Raw genomic sequence first — 24234 nt, forward strand, 5'->3', positions numbered from 1 at the left:
GGACACGCAACTAGGGAGCTTTCAAAAATTCTCTTTAATTGAAATTCTCTTGAAACTGAAACAGTTTTTTGGTTGAACTACTTCTGATTTTTGCATAGCTCACAGGCTGAGTGTATTCTATATCGAGTCTTGAAAAAATTCTGAAAAACCAAGACAGCCTACTTTCCTCTGTCAGTCTAGAAGTCAGAGCCACAAGAGAAAAGCCATCACCTAGGCAAGACCTCGACCTCCCTAAGAGCCAGATTTCAAAGGTTTTGGGTGTATAGGAATGGTCATAGGTACAAAGTAAAAGTTAGCAAAGCATCTTTCAACTGTCACTAATTCCACAGGAGTTCTGACAGCCTGTCTCTATTAACTTATGCAGAGAGATACCTAACAGGATAGATTCTTTAGACAGTTAAATGTATTTGAATGCCTTAAAAACTGGGTACATGATGTTAGAGAACATTGAACCATTTGGTTCTTTTTCTAAAAAATTTCAGTTTGTTTTAAATTGAAAGTATACTTTCATACATCTATTTTTGCTCTCTCTGTAATGGTAGCTCGATTAACAAAATCAACATTAAAACCAATGTATTTGTCACTGAACTCCAATTTTTATACAAACACAGCTTTTATACAAGACCCAAATAAACCACTGGCTAGCACACTAGTACTTCGCTTATCTTCTAACAGCATTACAGAAACCAGTATGAATAAAGCATGGCCTGAGCTATACAGCCGCTGCAACAGCCAGGTACACATGAAACTTCTGCTTATTGAAAAGTGATTAGCAATATATTTTAATCATAAGTGATCCTAATTAAAAAGACCAAAACCTTAAGAACATAAATAGAAGCACAAAATTAGATTTTAAATTATTTTTAGAGTTGTTTTCTATTTGCTAAATTAAATTATTAGACAATTAGGCACAGGGAGCTTAAGAGAAAACTGAACTTTGCTTCTGGACTAGAAAAATTGTAGGGCATACTTACTCCCAGTCCAAGCAATGAAAATTAACAAAACCTCCTCCTCAGTGGCCAGAGGTAGGAAACAGAGCATGTAAGGAGTCTCACTACAGATTCAGAGATACAAAGATTGTAAGTAGATCAGTGATCACGCAGATGGTGGGGATTCCCAGAAAATTCATGTTGCTAAAACAGAATGTGACTAAAGAACAAACTACTCCACCACAGCCACGCTCAGTGGGCTGCCCCCATTTACATAGATCACTGACTCTTTCTGTCACCATTCAGTCCCTTCTGGACAGAATACTGTGCTCCTCCATCTGTACTCAGATCAGTCCCACCAAAACACAAGCAGGAGATACGGGAAGTAAGTTCCACACCCTCCTACCTTAGAATACAACCATACAGAGGCAAGTAACTGGGGTTTCCACCAGATTCACCTCGCTGCACCCAACACGCCTGCACGTACGCTTCCAAAACAGGAAACCAGCGCAGGATCGACCACAGGTGAGGAGGCTCTGTTCTGAGCCTGCAAAGACCGACTAGCTGCGCAGCTATGCAGAGGAGGACTAGCTCTCCTGCATTTCCTTGTTGCAGTGCCCAGCCAACCGGAAAAGGGCAACATGCACATCTTGTTCTCTGCCAAACTGTCTTTCACTGTTTCTTCTTTCAATTTCTTCATTAGAAATCTGGTCCAACTCCTTGAATTTCAGCTAGAAGCAGCCCTGGCTGACCTGATCTAGCACGAGCAAGAGTCTGCCTTTGAGCAGGAGAGGCTGGACTACAGACATCTAGAGGTCTCTTCCAAACAGTGCCCTTGCAATTCTATGACTCCTGTCCAAGCCACTACTAAATCTGCACTCACTCTAAGGAAGAATTAAGTTCTGGGTAAATTCTTATTCCCACCCAGATGAGGGCTATGTACCAGCTGTACTCAGCAACTACTACAGGCAACAGACTTCACACATGAGGTCGATTGACAGTTCCCAGTTTAACATGGATTTATCATATCCAAGCTTTCCTTCCCCTCACTTGGGTTGAAGTTTTTCCATTCTGGTCATCTGCTGCAAGATGACAACTTCTCTATTTTAATCAACATTTTAAATACTAAGAAAAATATTAGGTAAAAAACATGACAGTCACTGTACACTCACTAAAATGAGCAAACACTATCAATCATCTCAGTTCTACTTATTAATACATTCTGAAGCTTGAACTTTATCATTTTGTGTGAGTATAACTCACTATACACCTTCGTAAAACTAATCAACTTGGTCAAAGAGACTATTTGAGACACAAGAAAGATGCATTTTGCAGCTAAGTTCCCTGCTGGTCCAGTCTGTATTGATTTTATGGTAGTATTACATACATGAGGTCTGAGTCTAGATTGCACAAGTAACCTTCCTGCCACTTCTTCGCTTCTGCATGCTTGACTTTACAGTTTCACTGATCTTCTACCATAACTTTTATAGGTAATGCTATATGTGCTTGTAGCAAGCCTGTGAACGTATCAGCTTCCAGGTGAACATCAGGAAAGCTCTTCTCTGAAAAGACCAGTAAAACCCCGCTTTAGATTTATTCAGGCTGCTTCAACCACAACAGAAACACTATTTGAACCCTGTAAATTCAGTATGTTGTCTTCCTCCGGAAAAACAATTTCTGTGGTGAGATGTGGCAACTTCAAGAAAGCTAACCAGTTGCAAGGAAGGTGATGACAGTGAGGCTTACAACAGAAAGGGCTATCATGGAGTCAAAGTAGCAAGTTACTGTTAAACCCACGCGAAGCTTATTCTGGCCGTGAGCTTTCCGAACATACTCTGGATTAGCTTGTAAGTGAGGAAAATTAAGGCTCAAAAGTGTTCACAACATTGAACTCAGAGTAAGTAAGAGGGAACATCAGTGATGTTTGCATTTATAAATTTTCATGGGTGACACCTGGATCATCCTGTCCTGTTTCAGATCATCAGAGATGCTCCTGAACTGAGCAGAGTAAGATCAGGAGAGTACAACATCCAGCCTGTGGACTGCAGACAGTCTGCCAGAAAATGCATTTGACCTGTCATTCAGTGCAAGAAGGACATTACAGCTGGGCTGAGCTGCAGCTCACCGTTGGTCACCATTCAGGGACTAGCCACCTAACCTAAATTTACTTTCTGAGCTCAGACTACTTCAGCAAGCAAGAAGAAAACTGCACTTTTCCCCTGTCATCCTTCAGTTCTGGCTCTGTTCTCCCTTCTTCCTCTGTCCCAGTGCTTCCCTGCTTTGCTCACTCCCCTCCTTCCTAGGCTGCTATATCCATCACCACCACCTGAAAGGCACAGGATTGTCCTTACCGAAAAGCAGAGAGGTGATGCCAGATTTCCTGCGCTGAGTCCTGCGTCGCACAATCTGAGGGAGAGGAAAGAGAGGGAACGAAGTGCACACATTAGGACAGATTTCAGAAATGAAATAAAGCAACCCTCCACACTGGTCAACTCTGGGCAAGGGATCCTGACAGCTACCACTGGAAGGGGCGAGTGAACTGTCAGTTTTAGACAGGGGCTGTCCTAGTTCTAACGCAATGAATCAGCTCTACTGCTTGATCTGCTCCATGTGCAACAGGTTATTTATAGCTCAGTTATTACGAAAGCATAATTGAAATTCAAGACTCAACCATGATTCGAGTGAATAATTTTAGTTCTAATTCTGCTTGTTGCCAAAAGCAGTTCCACATGCAATTATATATAAATTTCTAAGTGGATGCCTATTACATTTTAGAATAGCAGGAGTGTCTTGTGATTAGCACACAGACGAGCATCAAGAATACATCTTCCACACAGGCCTGGCAAACAGGAGCTACTACAGCTGCAACAGCAGACTGCACTCCAAGATCTAACAAAGGTGCATTTTTTATTCAGCTTCTCAAAGGCTGCTGCTCTTTTCTGACTTTACCTTCCAGAGTTATTTTAGTGTACCAGTTTCTTAGGAACTGGGCTTAATCCATTACTATTCTGCTGTGTGCTCCAACCTGATTCTGCCAAAAGCATATGTTGTTTCTTTTAGTTTCCTTAATGAAATGCATCAGATTTCATCATAACTCTCATTAATGGTAATTACAATCAACGTCAACATCCCTTTCACCTGGGCATTTATCAGCCAGGACAGATCTGGCAGCATTTCATTCGTACAGACCTTCCTCCAACTTCCCAATACTTTTCCTCCACTGGACGACAGTTATCATGGAGCCAAAATCCTCCCAGGGAGGAAGGCCTCCTGCTCACAAACAGCAGTTGGGAGGGGATACATAAGGGAACGGTAACAATGGAGCAGCAGAGGCGAATGGAACCCTGTGCACTCACTTTGGATAAATTGTTGACAGTGGTGCTGGAGTTGAGCAGCTGCCCTTGGTCAGCAATGAGGTAGGCCAAGTGTTTGCGACGCTGGGTCTCCACCGCCACATCTGTCAGCGAGCCAGCCACACGCATGGCCTCCTGCAGCAACACATCCGCATCTTCAATCTGACTTGGGATGTCTGAAAGCGTGTTGAAGATTGAGGCAGAGTTCTCAGACTGGATTAGCTCATCCTCCTGCAACAACAGTCATTTTGCCACAGAGAACAGTGAGCATGACAGCTATGCTTTGGGGGCTGCTAGATGCAATTTTACATTCAGTGTACAGCCTGGGCAGGCACAACTACACAATTCCATAAAAAACTTCGGCAGAAAAAGTCCAAGCTAACTTTGGGTGGGGAACAGCATCTTTTACTGCTCTGCCGCACTGAGACCGCCCCCCAGAATTCTAGCTGGTGTATTTTTGAATTACAGCATTCATTGTTGAAATGGAATCAAATCACCAAGGAAAGACAAAACCAAAGCTATTCTGCACCCACCACTAGAACTGGCACAGCAGGAATCTTGCTGGGGATAAAAGAATGGAAGCTGCTCAGTCTCACACGCTATAGAGTGCCAGCCACGTCAAGCTGTGCTCTACCTTCCTGTTACTCCCAGCAGGCTCACCCTTGCCCTTCATGCAGTAAGCTGAAGCACAAAATTATTTTTCACATAAAAAGGGAAAGATCAAACGGTTAAATGTAAGCCATCCAAATCAAATGTAGTCAGGACAACACAAATCTCTGAGTGTTCAACAGTGCCATCAAAAGCTTCCTAGATGATCACAGACATTGGTTTTATATCTCTGCTCAGACTCTGCAAAACCAAGAGGCATCTTGGTTTAGGTAAGACGGACACCTCAATTTGGGATCTAGACTGAGCAGAGGGGGGCAGCTGATTTAATTAAAGAGTTTAACTACGAGGGAACAAATGAGGTACACAGGGGAAAAGGCAATAGCATTCCCCGATTTCTGTGAAGTGCCTTGGAAGTTTTTCACAGCCTCCAGTCCTGAAGGCAGCAGGAAGCTGTCTTCCCTAACACACTCCCAAACCACATACAGAAAGTGGATACAAAACCTTCTTGTCCCTAAAATTCAGAAGTGAACACCAAAGTACTACAGAGGAAGAAGAGGAGGTGGGAACTACCTTCATGCTGAGCATGCCCAAAGTGAGCTGGAACAGTACCAGAGAGCCCTGGTAGAAGAAAAGGTCCCAAATACGCAGCAGCAGCTTGATGTGGACAACACTAGCAAAAGAGGTGAGGAACCAGTGCAAGGTGATCAAGGAGAGCTCTGTGAATAAAGACATGGAAAAGAAACACAACAGAAGTTAGCCAGCCAGTGAAGTTGGACTCCTAAGTGCTGTCCTCCCAGCTTAAAGATGACCATGCATTGCCTCTAGGGCCCTGCTGCTCTCCCTTTATGACACAAGAACAAAAATTTGTCTGCACGTCCCCCTGGCAAGAAAAGTTATGGTTTCTAGGGCACATTTTTACCAATGTCATGCTCCTGCAGCAGCTTGTCCAGGCGGGGCAAGTACTGCACAATAAGCTGTCGCAGGACACGCTGGTCTGTCTGCACACCCATCAGAGTGGTGCTGAAGTAGGAGGCAGGAACCAGTTCCTCGATGATAGCGCACATCATCCAGAAGGCATCTTCCTCCTCTAAGAAGAGCAGCAGAGAGGCAGCCACCTAGGATTTTTAAGAAAGAAGACCTGCAAGTCCTGAAAGGACCAGATCTCTCGCCCCACTTCTTCTTGTGGACATATGGACCAATATCTAGGTGACCAACACCTTCCTTCCTCTGCAGCAGTTCTCCTGCAGCCTCACTGAAGGGATTTCTCCGCAGTGTAATGCCTGCCCCTCCCCAACAGACAGACTGAATTCTTCCAAATCTTTGGAGGCATGGTACTATCCTGCTCTCCCTTCCCTAGGAAAGATATTCTACATGGAAGGGATTTCCCTTCAGCTCATCTGGAAGCCATAACATCTGGCAGCACTGTCTCAAATCATTTGCCCCAGCAGTGACCCCAGAAAAAATGATCCCTACCACAAAGACACTCTGAAAGAAGGTTACCATGCCAGTGCCCTGGCAATATCCAATCTCTGGGTAGAGCCAGGCAAGTCCCCGTAGTATCCTCCGTAGCCGTGGCACCCCGATACTGTTCACGTTGGAGAAGCAGGCATTGCTGGGCATTGTGCGTAGCAAGTCCTTTTCAATCTGCCAGACAGCCATAAACAAGGACAGAGTCAGCTTGCAGCATCTGAACAACGGCCTTCTGCTGTCTGCACTTCCCCATGGCCCCTTGCTTCAGAGAACTCTGCTTTCCCACACCCATCCGTAAGTCCTTAAGCACCAAGGAAGGTGGCCCTGTCCAGATACCTGGGATCAGTTTAACGGCTTTCACTGACGTGGGAAAATGCCCGTGCAGACACTGAATTGATGACTCCCAAGAAATACTTGTCTAAACTCAGTCACTAGTTTCACTGCTGAGAATAGTAAGCATACTAGTTGGGAATTTCATCTGCTTGGATTTCGAGCAAGGCTTCCCAACAAACCTATTCCAGAGAGAAACCAACAACCTGGCCACATCTGTGACAGGGGACTTGGGGGTGAACAGCCCACAGATCTCCCTCGGGCAGTGTTGTTCCTCCTTCCAACCCTTTTGTACCTAGCTTCTTGGTGAGAGGTGTGCATGTGCAGAGCTCAGTTTCTTTTGCCTTTGCCTCCTCCCACAAAATGAGAGGTCAAAGGAAGAGGGCAAACACTCTCTAACAGTCTTGTCGGTGTTCAGAGACTTTGTGCTTGGGGGAACAAAGACAGTCCCTGGAAGCAGCTGCCACTACCTCAACAGAGGTGCACCTGTCAGCCTTTCACCCTTCACTTCTCTCAGTGACTATCAGGATGTTTGCTGAAATGCAACTGCAGCACTGTTTTCTAGCCTGCAGGTAGCATGGCCCAGACCCCCTTCATGCTGTTCTAAGAAGGAGGGGAGGCACACAGCTGCTATTCCAACAAAACAAAAGAGAAATATGCCCGACAGGCTTAAGCTTCAGCAGGATTTAACCACATATGTCCTCTCAACCAGACACTCTTTCCTTCTCACACAGAAAATCTTGCCCTTCTCCGCACTCCTTTGTGCCCAGTCAGCACCATGCAGTATCTCCTACCTGTTTGGCTGCAATAGTTTCATCGTTAGAGCTGTTTCTCACAATATCCCGATATGACATCTCTGAATTCCTCTTCTTCTGCAAGGCTCCTGACAGGCGCATCCACAGCTGGGGGAGCAGGGTGAACAGAGACAGGAAGAGTCACTAAGACAGCCACAGAAAGCCATAATCTGACACGCTCTCAACCAAGAGCAAGCAGTTTTGCTCCACTGTCTCTTACTCCAGGCAGGTGAGCCTGCCCAGAACAGGCAACACTCTCACCTGTGGCCTCATGCTATGTGGGATGCCGGCTAGCACCAGGGAGCGCAGCTTGTCCGAATGCGGTAGGGTGACCTCAATTTTGTCCCAGGTGAGGTCACCCACGTCATGGTTGTGGGTGAATTCCAGATGAGCCTGCCACTTGAGCCTCTGCTGTGGCTCCTCTGTCAGTGGAGGACGATGTCTGCTGGAGTTTGGCTCAGCACTGTCTGCCTCAGCAAAGGGAAGGGAAAGAAATGGAGACAAATAAGAGGGAACGAACATAGGGCAGGGTGCGGAGTAAGATGGCCATCTGAAGAAAGCACATTAAAAACATTCACATCCTCCAGCCAGAGCATGGAAAAGCAAAGCTTGGTTTCTAATTGTCTTCTCCATGCACCAAATTTTATGGTCGTAAGCAAAAGGCACTGGAGCCTTGAGAACTAAGAAGCTGTCAGCAGGCTTCTAGTCTCTACCTACTCAGGATTTAGAGCAGAGCGTGGCTGGAATTAAACAAGACCCTGGCAGCAGTCATCCTGCTGGGTTTTGTAAGGATCTGTAAATCAGGCTGACAAAAGCATAGTGAGCCTCCGAGGTGGCAAGCAGAAGCTATATTCTCATGCAAGTAATGAGGTGCGAAATGTTAACTTTGGGGATATTTCACCACCAAAAAAGCTTTAAAAAGGACACTTCCAAATGCTCAATGAGAGAGCATCTTATCCTGAGGCTGGCTTCTAAAATAGACGCTTTAGCACAAGTACAGGTTTGACGTAAGGCACCCTGTCCTTCATCACGTAACACATCCCAACAATGCAGTCTAAATCTTCTGCTGATTTTATAATGCACAAGTCTATCAAATGTTCTGGCTTAAGAAAATTGCTGTGTCCTGTTCTCATCTCCGGGTAATTGCTTCAAAGAGGATCCTCTATGACTCAAGGTGCCTCAGGGTACACACGCAAACAACTTCTGCCCTTGCACTGTATGGCCTGAGCCCTGGAAACATCCTCTCATAAAGCAATACCTACATCCTGCACGCCTTTCTCTTCCTCTTTGCAAAGGCAGACAGTTGTAGTTCAATGCCCAGCTGCAATAGCTCTCCACATCTCCTTCTGTTTGGTCGCCTGCCTCTGTATCTTGCAGAAAAACTAGGATAGGGGCTCTGCCCCTTCAGTTCATCCTACGCTTTGCCAAGCTGCAGGGATGGGTAGAACACATACTGCTGCCGCTCACCTCGGCCGTGACTTTTTCAACAGACAGCACATGTCACTGTGCCAGCTATCAGCGCTTACTGAACACAACAGACCCCGCTGCGAACTGGGAAGGTTGCCCTTCCCCAGCATACAGCTGCTAAGGGAAATAATAACTTGCTCTTAACTTTTCTCTCTTACCCATGGCACAAGCATAAGGGGATGGAAATGATTCTGCTACTAATCTATGCTCCAGACTCCCATGAGGCCAGCATGTCTAATACACTGGATTACAATGGTAGGATACAGAAAGATGACAACAGGTGGGTAGATGAGATCTAGCACAGAATGACTGCAAAAATCACCCTGCCGTACTCGAAAGCATTGGAAGGGCTGGGCACAGGACACAATGGAAGGGGGAGGGATAGGTCTGGCTTTACCTTCCTTATCAACTCGGAAACCAAATTCATCATAGTGGAACTCTGGCTGCTCGATGCAATCTTCTTTCTGGGAGATGTGAGGAAGGAAAACACACACTTTCACCAATTTAGCACTAAAAACTGAACAGAGATGTGGATATTGCCCCACGCCACCTCTATCCACACTGTGCCTTCTACACAACTAGACTCCTTGCCCTTTTGCTTTCAATGACTCCCACCACAATTCCCAGCTGAGGAGGTGTTGCATGCCGTTCCCGTTTTGACTTCATGGGAGTTGTGAAGCTCTGCCTTCACATCCTTTTTCCAGCAGGGCTTGAGCACAACATCATACCAAGACAGAATTTCGCACCTGGAGGGACACACAGCCCTCCTCATGGACTGAAGAACTGGCCCACACACCAGCTAAAGTGGTCTCTACTGTCCGCATCTCTAACACACAGCAGTCTTCTGTTACCTCTGCACACACACTGCAAATTCAGCTCCCTGCATTGCTCCATCTCCTGTCTGTTGCTTTCAGATTTTCTCTGAAAGCAGCAGACAAACCTGGGATTTTCACCTGTGAAGCAAGCCCAAATTACAGGTGAAAGGAAATTAAGGTCCATGACCCAAACCTCAACTTTCCTCATCTATGCTTGTGGTTGCAGGGTACACACTGGAGGTTACAAAGGGCTTTTTAAGGAGTGAAAACCTACAGCTACCTCCCCTGTCCTGCAAGCCCACCTGTCTCTCCTGTGGGGGTCTCTCACAAGCATTGCACCCAGGCAGCACCCAAGAAGCGTGCTTCTAGCATAGCTCCACAATAAACTTCATCTGCTTCACTGGGCTTAACTACCTTCAGCAAACACTGTGGGTAAATTATGAAATTCCATGGCTGCTTCCTTCCTTCCTGCTCTGCCCACCTGGTGACAAGTCTTGAGGCTAGCATTTCCTGCCATGCACAAGCCATCCACAGTAGCCTGATGATGACAGAGACTCCCCAAGGATGTCAACATTTTTACAGTGCAGCAATACTTGCAAAACAACAGGGCAATAATTCACACAAGTTTCTTTGTGCTCTGCAAGATCCTCTTGCAAGACCCAGGATGCAGCCGCAAAACACACAAAGTTGAAGTAGCAAACAAGCATTCATAACCAAACACGGGAGGGCAAGTGCACCTTCTCCCTCCTTTTCCCTGTGGCTTTCAGAGACCACCAGAAATCACCAGGGTCTCTGGCTCTGCACAGAAGTAAAGGGAACACCCCCTCCCTGCCCGACACTGTACCTGTGTGTATTTTGCCAGGATCTCCTGAGGCCAAATACTGGGAGTGAGTGCTGAGAAGGGACCCCCAGCAGAGGGAGTGTGATGGCCTAAACAGAAAGAGATCAACATATAGCATTGAAAACCTGGAAAGACTCCCTTGGAAGACACACACTCAATACAGACTGTTCCAGCAAGGGAAGGACTAACCCAGAAGTTTGTCACTACTGCTACTGTAGACACTGAGAGAGCTCCCACTTCACCAAGCAAGCAATTTCAGATGGTTTTGTCCCTTACAAAAGCAGCAAAAAGGCCAAACGGAGTTCTAAGAAAGGGACTTTTTAGGGAAGAGAATAGGTCCATGGCATCGTATGCTCTTTCTTCTGCTTGGAAAAGCTGTGCAATCAGTGCCAAGCCAGGGGAATCATTACCGGCGAAAAAAAAAATATTATGGAGGAGTAAATGCCTCTTACAGAGGCACTGACCCCAGCACCAGAAGCACTCCAGAGTTCCTTGAACCTTAGTCAACCAGGCACCAAAATGGGAAATCAGAGCCCTCAGCAAGATGCTCAACTGCTCCCTGTGCTCCAGAAGGGCTGGGATATTGCCAAGCCATGTATAGAGAGCTGCAGCAAAGAAACTATGCCTATCATCTTTATCTTTTGTGTTCAGGATAAGCGCCTTTCCAGTTTCAGGCAGTGTCCCACTGAACAGCTTCCCTTAGAATAAAAGCAGACATCAAGTTTTGCAATTTCAGCAGGTAAGCATGCCCCAGGTCTTCCACTGTGCACATCACCAAGAGAAAGGCTTATTTGGCTTTGACATATAGTCTCCCTCAGGGTTATATGCCCTGAAATAACCAGCCAGACCAGGATGGAATGTTTAGAGAGAAATAGGGAGTGGGAGAGTTGGGCTCTGAAAGAAGGAGGAGACCTAGTTTTAGTAAAGTTTTTATCTCAGTGGTCCACAGCTGAACTCCAGTAATTCTTCAGGATTTCGCCTGCCCTAGAGCTACCATTTTCTAGCAAAAATCTCTCATGATCATAAAGTAAGCCAATTACTTCGGGGCAAATCTTGGGAGAACAGAACCAAGCAAATTTTACGAAAAACTGGGACGGAAGACTACATTTCAGCCTCCTTCTTCCTCTGAGTTCAATGGCTGAAGCAGCTTCTTCAGGCTTCAGCACAAGGTAAAAAAAGGAACTGAGCTCACCCTCAGTGAAAAGGAAGCTGGATCACAAAGAGCAGGGAGATTTTCTTTACCTCAGTTTGAACAGACCCTCTGTTAACATAAAGAATAGCTCTTGGAACCAGTAACTTTCTTTTACTAAGTTGCAGCTGAACAAAGAACAAGCAACCAAACCCAGAAAATACTGTGTCCATTTTTGTCTGCTCACCTGACATTGTGCTAAAGGGCAAGTAGCAGAGGCTGTCAGCAGGTCCAGAAACGCTGTTCTCAGAGGTGTGAGGTCACTATCCTGTCATAAATGAAAAAAAAATAAAAATGTGATGAGAGAACTCAATTACTATCTAAGAACATGGTGGGGGACAGACAGACCCCTCAAGTTCGCCAGAGGAAAATTAAATCCCTTAGTATTTACGTTCCCCCACAGGAAAATTAAATTCCAGAGACTGGAATTTCCTGATGGTTTCATACCTACCCATCAGCTAGAAAGAGCACACTGTCATTTACCAAATTCCTACTGACATTAACTGCAGTGCTGATTGAAAGGATGTCAAAAACCAAGTCAACTTTCATCACCTTTTCCATCATATATTGTAAGACCTGTATTTAATCATGAATACTAAAAACCCCCACAACATACATCATCATTCTCTGAATACACTGCCCATGGAGAAGGGACTGGCATAGTAAAAAGAGTTTAATGGGGGTATCATCAGATGCAGAAAGCCTGAAAGAGATTTTAGAAGTAGCATCACAAACCATAGGAGTAAAGCGTATTAGGCTGTGGAATACAGCTCCCTGAAAGGAGTTGGGAAAGCTTCTGACAAGGATTTTCTGTAATGAATTGTGCTAGGATGCGGACAACACGCTATCGAGTACCTCTGCAATGAGCCAGGCTCCTCTAAACTAAACCAGGCGATCAAGCTCAGATGATGAAACAGCCCACATAGCTCCCCTCCTTACTTTCCTGATACCAGTTCACAGCAGATTTTTATAAGGGTTTTCCAGGACAACAATGGAATAGTTCGGTAATCACCGGGAGAGATTTTTGAACGTTAAGATCAACCTTACAACTCCATATGTGGGAGACATCAAGAGCCACCTCCACCACGCAGACAAAGCCAGTGCTGGGATATATCAGTCACTCGCACTTGGGAAAGAACCTGGGAGAAACTAACATTTGCATGTCTGGGATGGGTTTTCCAGCTTCCCCTTTCCAGTACAGCTACTTATGACTGCACAGCACTAAAAGAAGGAACCCCAGGGATTCACCCAGCAGGCCCTGTCCAAGCTGTTTGTAGTGCTCAGTAGTACAAGGTTATATTGCCTTTGCATTTCAGTGAGCTTTCCAGTGAGCACTCGGAGCCTGGCAGTGGCTTGCTACAGCACTCCAAGATAAGCAGCTGTAAAACACTGCAAAAGCATAAAAAGCATCTGTGTCTGAGAACACAAATGATAAGGCTTCTTCCTCCCAGATTTTATCCCTTACAGTTGCTTGTTTCCAGAAGTTTTAAGTCTGCTGTAGCCATTTCATGCATGCGATTTCATAGGCTTTATGGGTTCTCTGCAAGTAAAAGGCTGGCATGGATGAACAGGCACTCTGATCTTCTGACACCAACTCTCAGGGCAAAAAGAAAAACAAACAAATGTCCAGCTTTTGTTTCTCAGAAGTAAAGTTCTCCACAAAATGGCCAGCTGCTTACCCACGAGTTCTGTAAATGTTTTCTACTCTTCCCATCACTAGCCTCACTTGTTCTCTGAACACCAACTCTTCCCTTAGTAACTGAAGATGTAACAAGAATTACAAAATGAGCACCTGCACACTCACTTTACATGGGAATGCACACAGCACGCACACCAAGCAGGTAAATCTCCTGACAATACTTATTCCCCTTTCTACATCACTGAATGCATTTTGATGCTTTTTTTTCCCAGGCTTATCACTGCCCTGCAACCACAGCTGCTCTGTTCCTGAGCCTGCAATAGCTCCTCCTCCCCTGCCTTCTCCCAGCCCAGTTAACCCCGTTTCCAATGACTTTTATTAGCAATGCAATCACTGTTTCAGCCATGTGGTATGTCTGCCATGCTTCTTCTCATTGCCTCTGCTCTGAATCCATCCTCAGTACCACAAGCTTGCAAGTAGGGATCGCCCTCAGCCATTATTAACCGTCACTGCATGCACAATCACTACTGAACCAACCTGCTATGGAGGAGCCAGGCCAGCGTTGGGCACGTAGGTGAGAAAACACCCCGTAAGACGGGAATTAACCACGGTGCTCAGGCAGCAGGGCAGGAGAGTGCCGAGGCTACAAGTCCTTCCACCTCCTAGAACAGGTGTAGTAGAGGGGAACACCTTTCCTTGTCCACATCATCACATGCTGGCCTCCGCCTTGCTGGAGATCACTTCCCTGCCTGCAGCCTGCCCTCATGTCCCAGACTAATGAGCACTGAACTTGGTGGGCAGGTTTTTCCTGCCCCTGGTTCCTATAGAAACGTTCCTGCAAGCACTCATCTGGGATGGGCCCAAAGAGGCTCGCCTTGCTGCGGGCACACGGTGCGCGGAAGGGCAGGGTGGGGAGTGAACCGCACCACAAGAAGGCTCCAGCTGCAGCACAAGGAGGTGGAGCGCTGGGGACTGCCCACAGAGCCAGGTGCTCCACCAGAAGGTGCTGAGGCTGCTGCACCAGCCATGTAGGTCTTCGTCATCCTGCTTTCTGTCCCCTCCTACTCTGCCTCCAGTAAAGCATCACAGGAACTTGGAGGAAGGTTCTCCGACACAGCCAGGCACCACCCAGAGCAAACCAGGAGGAGGATATCTGGCATATGGGATTGATATAGTAAGTCCTCTCCTTTGAATCAGGGATATAAACCTAAAGCAACTCTCAGACTCTCCTAGCCAGGAGACAGCAAGTAACGAAAGGGGCTCCCATGAAGCCTGTGAAATTGCATGCATGAAATGGCTGCAGCGCACTTAACTGTGTTATTTACCCAGTACACACTTCTGAAAACCAGCAACAGTAAGGGATACAAAGGAAAAATCACATTAGATCCAACAGGTATTAATGGCAATTCCCAAACTCTCTGACTTCTAAAAACCAGCTTTCACCCATCCATTAAGAAGCATCTTCTATGTTTAAAGGCAAGTTAAGTTTCCTACATCAAGCAATTTTGGTCACACAACAAGGTAGTATTCACACTTTGGAAACAGTTTTTGTTAAAATGTAACTGGTACCTATTATTTACAGCTTTACTTTTTGAGTTCAGGCTAAAACAAATCACACCACCATTGATTCCAGCCTGCTAGAAGACGGCTACAATGACAGGGGTGTGCCTGAAAAAGAAGGCTGCAAGGGAAGAATGCAGTCAGCATCAGGTACAGCTATCTGAAGCGCTCCAGCTGCAACACCTTTGTTGGACTTGTAAATACACACTGTGCAGGATTATGTCAGATTGATTTCTTTCCCAGTGTAGGTGTCTTTTCTAAATCGACGTTTGCAAAGGAGACCTGCAAATTTACTTCCACTTGGCACTGTCAAGCCTCCTCTGGACATACTGCTCTTCCACACAGCTGTGATGAGAGGTTTCAATTACCTGGCTTCTTGCAAACACCAGATAACAATCTCCTGCTGCCTATGTTTTACTTGCTTGGCCTCTTTTGCCACGTGATCTCCACTTAAGCCTGCTGTGGTACTGCCTGGATGTGCTAGACATGAAATGATGCTATCGGAAGCCTTTCAGTAGGATCTTTTATTTTTGGGACAGAAACTCCTTCCCAGGTTTTAGCAACAATAACAACAAAGAGCGTCCACCAAAAAGCTGTCAAAAAGCAACGTACCTCTATCAGACAGACTGTGCAGAAGACAAACATTTTTACAAAGCAATGTTTTTGTATGCTGAAAATATTACAACTAGTAACTGTGCAGCAGCCATCACCAAACATTGTCAGAAGGACCAGAACAAACAGAACAAATCTTTCTATTTTCATCCACTGTCATATGAACAGCATATACAAAGCTTCCTCTGACAGTAAGCCAACATAGGGAAAGACTCTGCTTTCCATTAAGCTTAATTTGAACATGAAGCAACACTGCAGGCAGTAAATCCCACTGCCTCCTCTGGACTGTCAGCTAGTTTCCACTGCTCTCTATTCTCTTCCTTCATTTATTTATTTTTAAAAATGTCTTGGAAGAGAGAAAAGCAATTGCAAAGCCACAGTACCCATCAGGAGGCCACACGCTTAGGTGTAGTTCTAGAAGGCTCTTCCAGCTCAGCTTTTAAAATCCCGTGTAGATCTTCTCCCTCTCTCAGAAATCAGACAAAAAGAAGACCCTGTGCTGCATCAGGCAGTTGATTTCTGTCCTCTCACACCTGGAAAGCTTGTTTCCCTAATTAAAATCCAGACTTGCTCAATGAAATGCACAAGGGGAGCTCTCGGCAGGAAGCCCTCCCTTTCCCTTCCACTCTCCCCACATTGCGAGTTTCTCCCTCAGGTCAGGCAAAGGCATATCCTGGTGCTGCAAATGCCATTAGTCCCACAAGTCAATATTTGCTTTGCACATATACAGTCAGAAGAAAACTCCAGCTTCACAAACAAGTAGGTAAGTGAAAAAAGCACAGCCACACACCTGACCAAGGGGCAGACAAGATGCAGGTAATTTCTGCCACTCACACCCTGGCTTTTAAAGTGATGCAGAACGCTGCACAGACACCGACACACACAAACTTCTGATTAAGGAGTCGATATGGTGCTGGTGAATCTGGGTCATTCCAGGAACCATCTGCTTAAGGCTTACAAACCACAGCCAGCCTCACACCGCCTCGGGTGTTGAGCCACACACTACAGATGCAGGAGGCAGGTGCTGAGCTAGCCTCCATGCTTGATTTCTACTGCAGGGCTTGGAATGAAAAGTTGGGTGACTTTAACTGCCCTCAGCCCACTTTCTCATAGCAGATAAAGTCAATCAGAGATGAAATAAAAGCCTATGGCAGGCCTAGAAAGGGGGACACGAGACCTGGAAAGCAGCAAAAGTGAAGGTTGCAACAGCCTTGCAGAGCCGGGTGGGCAGGCAGGAAGGATAGCAAGCTGCTGACAGTGTTACATCACTTCACCGCAGAGGCATCGCTCAGGACTCCAGCGCTGTCCAGTCACCGACTGGGATCACATACTGACTGCACGAGTGTGGTGGGGCAGAGCGCCTCCTCCCAACTGCCTCGGGGCACTGTTAGAGGGACACCTAACAGAGACAACAAAAACTAAACTGGAACTCTGTGCTTCCTGCCATAAAGCACCTTGTAGACTCCTGGTCACGCTGGAAATGTAATTCCGTGCAGAAATGTAACTAAAAGGTACTTTTATGCAACAGACCTGCTCTCTGCACTGATCAGTGTCCAGCAAGTCTGCCTGGTGTACTGACAGAGAGCGCCCTACTGGAGCTGAAGGCGCTGAACCATTTTTCAGTTTATACAAAAGGAATGCAACAAGCAACTTCCACGTTTGTAGCCATTTCATCTCCATTTTGAAAATAAGGATGTGAAAAAGCAGAATCCTGCTTCCTACTGCTTACGCATTGGACAGACAGACCACAGATGGACTTCCTGATTGTAGTTCAACGTGTCAAGCTTACCCTTAAAAAAAACCCACAACCATCTACACAACACCTGCTGATACAAAATGCAGATATCCTACATACTAACATATATTCTTTTCAGAGCAAAACTGTCTTTTATTTATCTGGCTCCAAAGCAGAATGCTGATCCTTTATGCAGGGGACAGTTTGAAAAGGCTGAAGCTCTTACTTCTAAAATCCAGAGATAAAAAAGGCTTCTCCCATATGGCTCATGAAAAAAAAAACAACCCAAAACCCACAACAAACCAGAACCAAACTTACTTATGGCTCTGCTGTGTTGCTAACATAAGCCACTACACTTTTTAGCCCTGGAAAGCAGAGGGTGCCTATCCTTACACAGCAGACACCTGGTGCCTGCTAAGCATGAACTGCATTGCTGGGGAGAACCTCTTGTTTGCGAAGACCCTTGGGGTCAGAGGAGGAATTCTCCCTTTCCCGGTGCTCCCATTATTTGAGTGGTGAGAGGATATGCAATGGAAATATAGTGTGCTCCTCCCATCTCACACAGGAACATTACAATAGACCGAGCACTGGAACAACAGTTGTTTGTTTTATCTGCATTGAATAAGGTTGGAAAAAAAGGCCAGGATACAAACTAGCAAGGTGTCCACTCTCACGGCACAGCAGAATTCTCCTTGCTTCCAACACAGAGGGAAGAAAATGCATGCGTGCCAAAAGGCAGATCTGCAGTCACCCTAGTCTTCAAGGCTTAGGGTAAAGGTGATTCCACATTAAACACTGCTACACAAATATAACTCAAAGATTTCTGATTAGCACCTAAGAGGGCCTCAAAAATCTCTTCCACGAGAGTCAATTTCTGCACAATAAATGGGCACTTACACCCAAATAAGCACCAGGGCACTTCTGCAGAACTCTGCAGAACCTCATTTTCCCCCAAACTGTCCAGAAGTGGTTTTTACCTTCTGTTCTGTGAACTTCTGCAAGTCTGCAAACTATTTATAAGATGTCTGTGGAAGGTAATGGCAACTGAACAGTTTAATTTGCTATGCAGAAGTTTGAAAGAAAATAATTCTGTTAGAGATGCACGGTTATACGAATCAAAGAAAGGTTGAAAGACATTGACAGTTATTTCAAGACAGATATTACAAAGTCTTTTATATGACACTCCCACCCCAAGTAGTGACAAGCAGTAACATCCAAAGCTCTCTTCATCACCTCCAGAGCCAGCCCTGTAGGCTCAACCCCAGGTAAAAGTTGGTCTCATCCTGCCGTTCCCAGTGACAAAGAAACAACTGCCTGAAGATTCTTGATACTGCCTCTGACGGATTTGCAGAGGTTTAGCTGTCAGGGTTTGCTATTCTCTTGGTGAGGCGCAAGAAAGGCTAGATTCAGGTCACTCCTGTAGCTCTGTTGTATTACTATTTGCTCTAGTATTAGTTTAAAAAAAAAAAAAAAAAAGGTCAGATTCACCTATCAGGACTCTAAGCAGGTCTCCTCATTTCACTTGGCTCCAGAAAACAGCTTTTTAAGGAAAGGATGTATCACAGCACTCAAGATTTTTTTTTTTTTTCCCTTCAGGGCTCTGTCTTCCCAGAACTCAATTATCTGAAGAGGCTAGTAACACCCAGATCACCACTCAGGACTGTTTGCAAAGCTCTTTTCTAGCATGTCGTATTAGACTACTTGATCTTGCTCCTGCAGAAATTTACAGGCACAGATAACTCTGAGAAAAAAAGCAAAGCGTACATCTATAACAAAACAAGACAACCTCCCACCAACATTTCCTGTTTCTGGGGCTCAGGAAGATTTTTGCCACCAGAACAAAAGGCCTGTTGGGTTATGGACATTTTCTCTCACCTCTGAATCATCAGTACTTTCCAGCCAAGAAATTATGTACTGAATGGGCAGTGACAACAGGTCATGTAGCCATATTAATACCAACATGCTATCTTCTCCTATCTCATAAAACAACCGTGTTTTCATTTCTCATAGCATTATTTTTTTCTTAAGCCAGAAACAGAATTGCTCTTGTACCACTATAACTTGTTGCACTCCAGTTTAAAAAAAGCTGAAACTTCCTCAGAGACAAAACAAATGTGACAGGACAACGTCCTCCTCTTCCCTGCCTGGTGTCAACAGTAACACAGCTGACAAGTGAGACCTTCTCCAGTGCTCCCAGACATTTACCCTGTGTAAATTTTATGTATCTAAAATCATGACTGTGTGACGAGAGGTGGCATAGAAAGAAGTTTAAACAAGTCTTTGTGTTGCTGAGGATACAAACCTGAAGTGTCAACACCTCTCCATCTCCTGATGGACATGTGGAACACTGCACTCATGACACAGAATGAAGCTATTTGTCTACCTCATCCCACTTGACAATTGCAAAATCCCTATATCCTATCCGTCTGAGCTGGGACAGGGTCTAGGATAACCAGTGTGATACAGATCACCAATCAGGATTTAGCTAGAAGAGCTATAGAACCATATACACCAAGATAGAAGGTGCCTTACCTTCATCAGTGAAGATAGTTGTAATATTCCTTAGGGCTTATTTTTTTAAAGTTTTCTTTCCTTCTCGTGCTTTGGTGGGAAGTTTGCAATTAACAGCCATGAAGACAGACATCATTCCGATCATTTGCAAACCAGTTACAACCTCAAATGCAGTATCATTTGGGAGAAGCAAACTCACCCGATTCCTTTCTTAAAGCACTCCAAATACAAAACACAGTAAACAATTTTGCAACACAGAGACCAATTCACTACAAATGAGATTGAGACCGGCAGCTCATTTCATACAGATGCCTTCATCAATAATCTCTACTTGTTACCATGCCAACTCAGGTAAGAGACCTTGACTTTTAAAAGCTAAATATTTTGATTATTGCCTATCTTTTAAGATTGTCAAGGTCCTTTAGAACACTGATATTTGCAAAAGATACCCTCCTGCAAGAAAGCAAGCAACAGGTTAAAAGCACAGCAAAGAAGAAAAACCTCAATGACATTAGCAGAGACCCCAAAACTGGAGAATCATTTCAGTCCTGAGCAGGGGTGCAGCACCTCCCTCACCTCATTAGCTGATGTTAATTCTATCATCCCCTGACCAGCTTACTTTCTCCAGAAATCTGCTGCCCCTCATGGATACCCTTAGCATGAATGACATCTCCCTGAGATTACCAAAACACATTAGGTGGAACGCGTCATTTTAATCTGCTAAATACAGAATTAACATAACCTTACATTAACATGACACAACCAGTCCTCACCCTGATCTCTTTAATTACAGGTCGTGCCTCTTCCCACGCCCTTCCTTTCCTTTTATTTCGTGATTTCTCCAGGGTAGAAATCCAACCTTTGTTTCTGCAAAGGGAAAGCCACACACCCCTCGCGGGGATCCAGAAATACATAATGAAACAGATCTTTGTTCCAGTGACTGTTTCTTTCCAGGACACCACTCCAGCCTCTGCAGCAACTGAAAAACTACTCTAGAACTCAGGTTATCCAGCAAGCAACTGTACTCTGATCAACATCTTGGCAGAAGCACAGCAGTGCCCCACTCCTGCTAGGCTGGTAGTTCCTTCTAGAGTGGTTTTAAGATCCAGCCTCTCACTACTGTTCTTAACTCCGGCGAGACTGCTTCTCTGTCTAAAGGCCCCAATAAAGGATCCTCCATTTCCTCAAGACACTTTCACCACTTTATCCCCCCCTGTCCCCCCCCCACCAAATACCACAGCCAGTCATGCAGAGTAAGGCTGAGACATCATGAAGTAGGAAGCTCTGACATCACATAAAAAACCCGCACACCAACACTGAAATCTATTTGCTTAGAAGGAAAGTACCTGACTGAATTCATACATCCCTCAAAAAATTAGGAAGGAAGCAAAACGGACACAGAGAAATCTTCCCTGACCTGCCCTCAGCAGCGCTATGAAGAGCCGCCCGCTGTCCCGGAGCCGCCGCCACCGCCTGCACAGGGATTAAATCCGTGTCACGGCGCTTCTTCACCCCCTCGAATTTACATCACCAGGTACATTTGTCTTCTGGCTTCCTTGCTGCAGCTGACAGCCGCAGGGCCTGCAACGTGCCTGTCTATGCCCGCTACCGAGGGGACGCTGCCATGTTTCCATCCGCCTGTCGCGACCGTTCCCGTACCCCAGAACACAGACCGTCCCCCTCCTGGGGCACCTCCGAGCAGCCGCCGGCGGGAGGGCAGGGGGGGATGGCAGAGCTGGGCGGACAAGCCCACCCGACGGCCCCGGCCCCGGCGAGGAGGGGGCAGGTCACCGGGGGCAGGGGCGGCGGGGACAGCGAGCGAAGCCCGGGGCCGCGGGGGCAGGCCGAGCCCGGCCAAGCGGCGGCGCCCGCCGTGAGTCACCCGCCGGAGCCCGAAGCCTGCCCCGGGGCCGGGGGCCCGCCCTGCCCGGGAGGGGGCCGGGGAGCGGAGCCGCGGCCGCGCACCCCCCGCCCCGCACACAGCCCCGGCGGCGGGGCCGCCCCCGCGCCTTCAGCGCCCCCCGCCCGAGGGGCAGCGCCGGGGGCGCCTCACAGGGCCGCGGCCGTCGCTGGGGGCCCCGGCCGGCGCGGGGGGCGGAGCAGGGCGGGGGGCGGCCCAGCGAGCACTCCCTCCCGCCGGCAGGACCCCCTCCCGCCGGCCGGACCCCCCGCCCGGGCCGCCCCGCCGGCGCTCCCCCCCTCCCCCCCTCCCCCGCCGGCGCGCGCTCCCTCGCTCACCCGCTGGCCGCGCTGTCCCCGCAGGGCGCGCGCCCGACCCCGACCCGGCGGCCCCACGCGCAGCTCCCGAGTGCGCGCGGCGCGCATGCGCGGCATCCGGGCGGCGGCGCGGGGCGCTGTGGGGGCCGTAGGCCGGTGCCCAGCGGGGGGCCGCCCGCGGGAGCGGGGCTCTCGGCCGCGGTGGCACGCGTGGGGCTCCCGAACGCAGCCCAGGTGCGCGGGGCAGGGCCGGGTGCCGCGGGGGCAGCCTCTGCACCGGCCTCGGAGGGGGCGGCCGCGGCCCGTCTGCCACGGTCAGCGCCGGGCACCGGCCCGCTCCTCGGAGCCGCTCGGTGCTTTCCTGGCGTTCAGGCCGAGACGAATCTCCTCCGAGGCAGGGCACAGCCCCGCTGCCGCGGCGACACGCACCGCGACACCCGGGACAGCCGCTGGCCGGGCACGCTGGCCCGTCCGCCCGCAGCCGCCCCCGCAGCGCCCCCTGGCGGCCCGGCCCGGCGGCACCTCCGCCCGGCGCCGTTGCCAGCTCTGCTGAAAAAAACGAAGCCAGGTCCGGAACCGAGCGCTTTCGAGGGGGCGTGCGGGTCTCCGGCAGGATTTTTGCACCGTGCCGCAGTTCGCTGGGAGGGTGACGTTTTTCCCTGTGTCACTGTTACTCTTCTTAAATGTTGCAGGAAAACAAGCCCCGTGCCTCCCAGCTGGCAGCCTCTGCCCAGCACAAAGATCTATTTCCAGATGACAAAAGGTACATTGGCTGCTCTTCTCTTCACAGGGTCTGTTGGTGGTTTTTAATCCCACAAAGGAGGAGGAAAGAGGACTTTCGCATGTTTTCTTTCTTGGCTGTCCATTTGAGAATAGTTTGAAAATTACCAGTGTTCAATTTGAATTATCCTTTTTAAACAGATGGCTGATTAAACATTAATAGCACAAGCAGGCAAAAAATAAATGTTTTAAGCACTGCTAAGACTCCCAAATGTTCAAGACATTTTGAATGCCATAGTCTAGAGGCAAGGTACAGCCAGAGCAATCTAGATGAAGGGAGATCATGGCCTGAAGCTTCCCACTTCTCTTATATACTTAATAGACAAGCCTCATTAAAACATACTATATTTTGAAACCCTCTTTAAGCAATGATGGCCTCAAGGACAGCAGGTAGCTTCTTTCTATTAGTTCTGCTTTTCTTAATTCTCTCCAGCAATCACACTTCGAAAAGAGTCAAATAATTCTCATTTTGTAGTTTCTGAGAGTCTGAATAAATAACAACAGGTAAAGAGGGAGCTTTATATTGTACTGAAGCAAAAGAAATGGGCTATGATGTAACAGCACTGGAAGAAGAAGTAATGGAATCATTCCAGTTCAGGTCAAAGGGCAAAAAGTTTGGTCCAGTACTGAATGTCCAGTAAAGCACAGGCATTATAAAACAAGACATTCAGGGTCAGAAATAAGACCAATGTTCTTTATTTTCTCTGGCATCCAGTGAATTACAACCTCTTTTCTCTTTCCTTATCAGAGAAAACTTACTTGCAGTAGAGAATGACTTTCGCATGCCAGAGTCCACCTGCCATTCAGTATCAAGCACCTACAACCAAGGACCTGGAAAAGTAACTCGCAGTGGCTGGTTCCTAACCCACACCTGTAAATACGACTTTCAGAAGCTATAGAGCTGCAGGTACAGTATTAAACCAGGAAGGGAGTCCTGAAGGACCACCAGTTTGATAGGCCAAGAAGTTCCATGGCTTTTCCCTTTGCTTATTCCTAAATTTTCGGCCCGTTTGCTCCCCAAATCACAATACTCTGAAAGCCAGGACAACCTTTTATGGTTTTTTGAGACACTTGTTGAGAAAGTTTAAGAGCAGATGATTAAGATGAAAATGGCAGTAGGCTCAGTTCCTCTTATTCCTGCTCTTCAGGTCATACATCAATGTTGGGCAGCAGCTGGCAGTGCTCTATATGGGGGGCCAATGAAAGGTACTGTGATAAAGTTACCTTGTCACAATCACGTGCTTCTCAGTAACTCAGCACACAATAGATGGAGGCTCGATTAAATAGCAGGCAAAGAAGAAAAAGCCCATCTGGAATCGAAGTGGCTGTAAGGGCTGGGGGTTAAATGTACTGTAGAGAACCAAAATAACATGACATAGTAAG

The 24234-nt window shown here is 47.0% G+C and overlaps 1 protein-coding gene and 1 long non-coding RNA gene across 7 annotated transcripts in view; one reads left to right on the top strand and one right to left on the bottom strand.

The window, feature by feature from the left end:
• Positions 1 to 22536, bottom strand: part of SGSM3 (small G protein signaling modulator 3) — a 30686-nt gene extending 8150 nt beyond the window's left edge. Inside the window, exons 1-12 of one of the 6 annotated variants that reach the window (XM_037389291.1) lie at positions 21272 to 21827; positions 15006 to 15117; positions 11985 to 12065; positions 10612 to 10697; positions 9350 to 9416; positions 7747 to 7952; positions 7486 to 7593; positions 6392 to 6535; positions 5811 to 6006; positions 5462 to 5607; positions 4286 to 4513; positions 3281 to 3335 (exon numbers count right to left, since the gene is read on the bottom strand). In XM_037389291.1, the coding sequence (XP_037245188.1) occupies positions 3281 to 3335; positions 4286 to 4513; positions 5462 to 5607; positions 5811 to 6006; positions 6392 to 6535; positions 7486 to 7593; positions 7747 to 7952; positions 9350 to 9416; positions 10612 to 10697; positions 11985 to 11991 (1243 nt within the window). In that variant the 5' untranslated portion in view covers positions 11992 to 12065; positions 15006 to 15117; positions 21272 to 21827. Of the gene's footprint in view, positions 1 to 3280; positions 3336 to 4285; positions 4514 to 5461; positions 5608 to 5810; positions 6007 to 6391; positions 6536 to 7485; positions 7594 to 7746; positions 7953 to 9349; positions 9417 to 10611; positions 10698 to 11984; positions 12066 to 13973; positions 14966 to 15005; positions 15118 to 19875; positions 19945 to 21200; positions 21222 to 21271; positions 21828 to 22092 lie in introns of those variants that run through there. The other 5 variants (XM_037389293.1, XM_037389289.1, XM_037389290.1 and 2 more) reach the window with 5 other exon arrangements.
• On the top strand, positions 21301 to 24132 carry LOC119148743. Its single transcript, XR_005104479.1, has 3 exons — positions 21301 to 21388; positions 22764 to 22834; positions 23600 to 24132. It is a non-coding gene; the product is annotated as an uncharacterized LOC119148743 (long non-coding RNA).
• The last annotated feature ends 102 nt before the right edge of the window (positions 24133 to 24234 follow it).

This window comes from Falco rusticolus, chromosome 5 (genome assembly GCF_015220075.1).
Source record: "Falco rusticolus isolate bFalRus1 chromosome 5, bFalRus1.pri, whole genome shotgun sequence".
Classification (NCBI taxonomy): domain Eukaryota; kingdom Metazoa; phylum Chordata; class Aves; order Falconiformes; family Falconidae; genus Falco; species Falco rusticolus.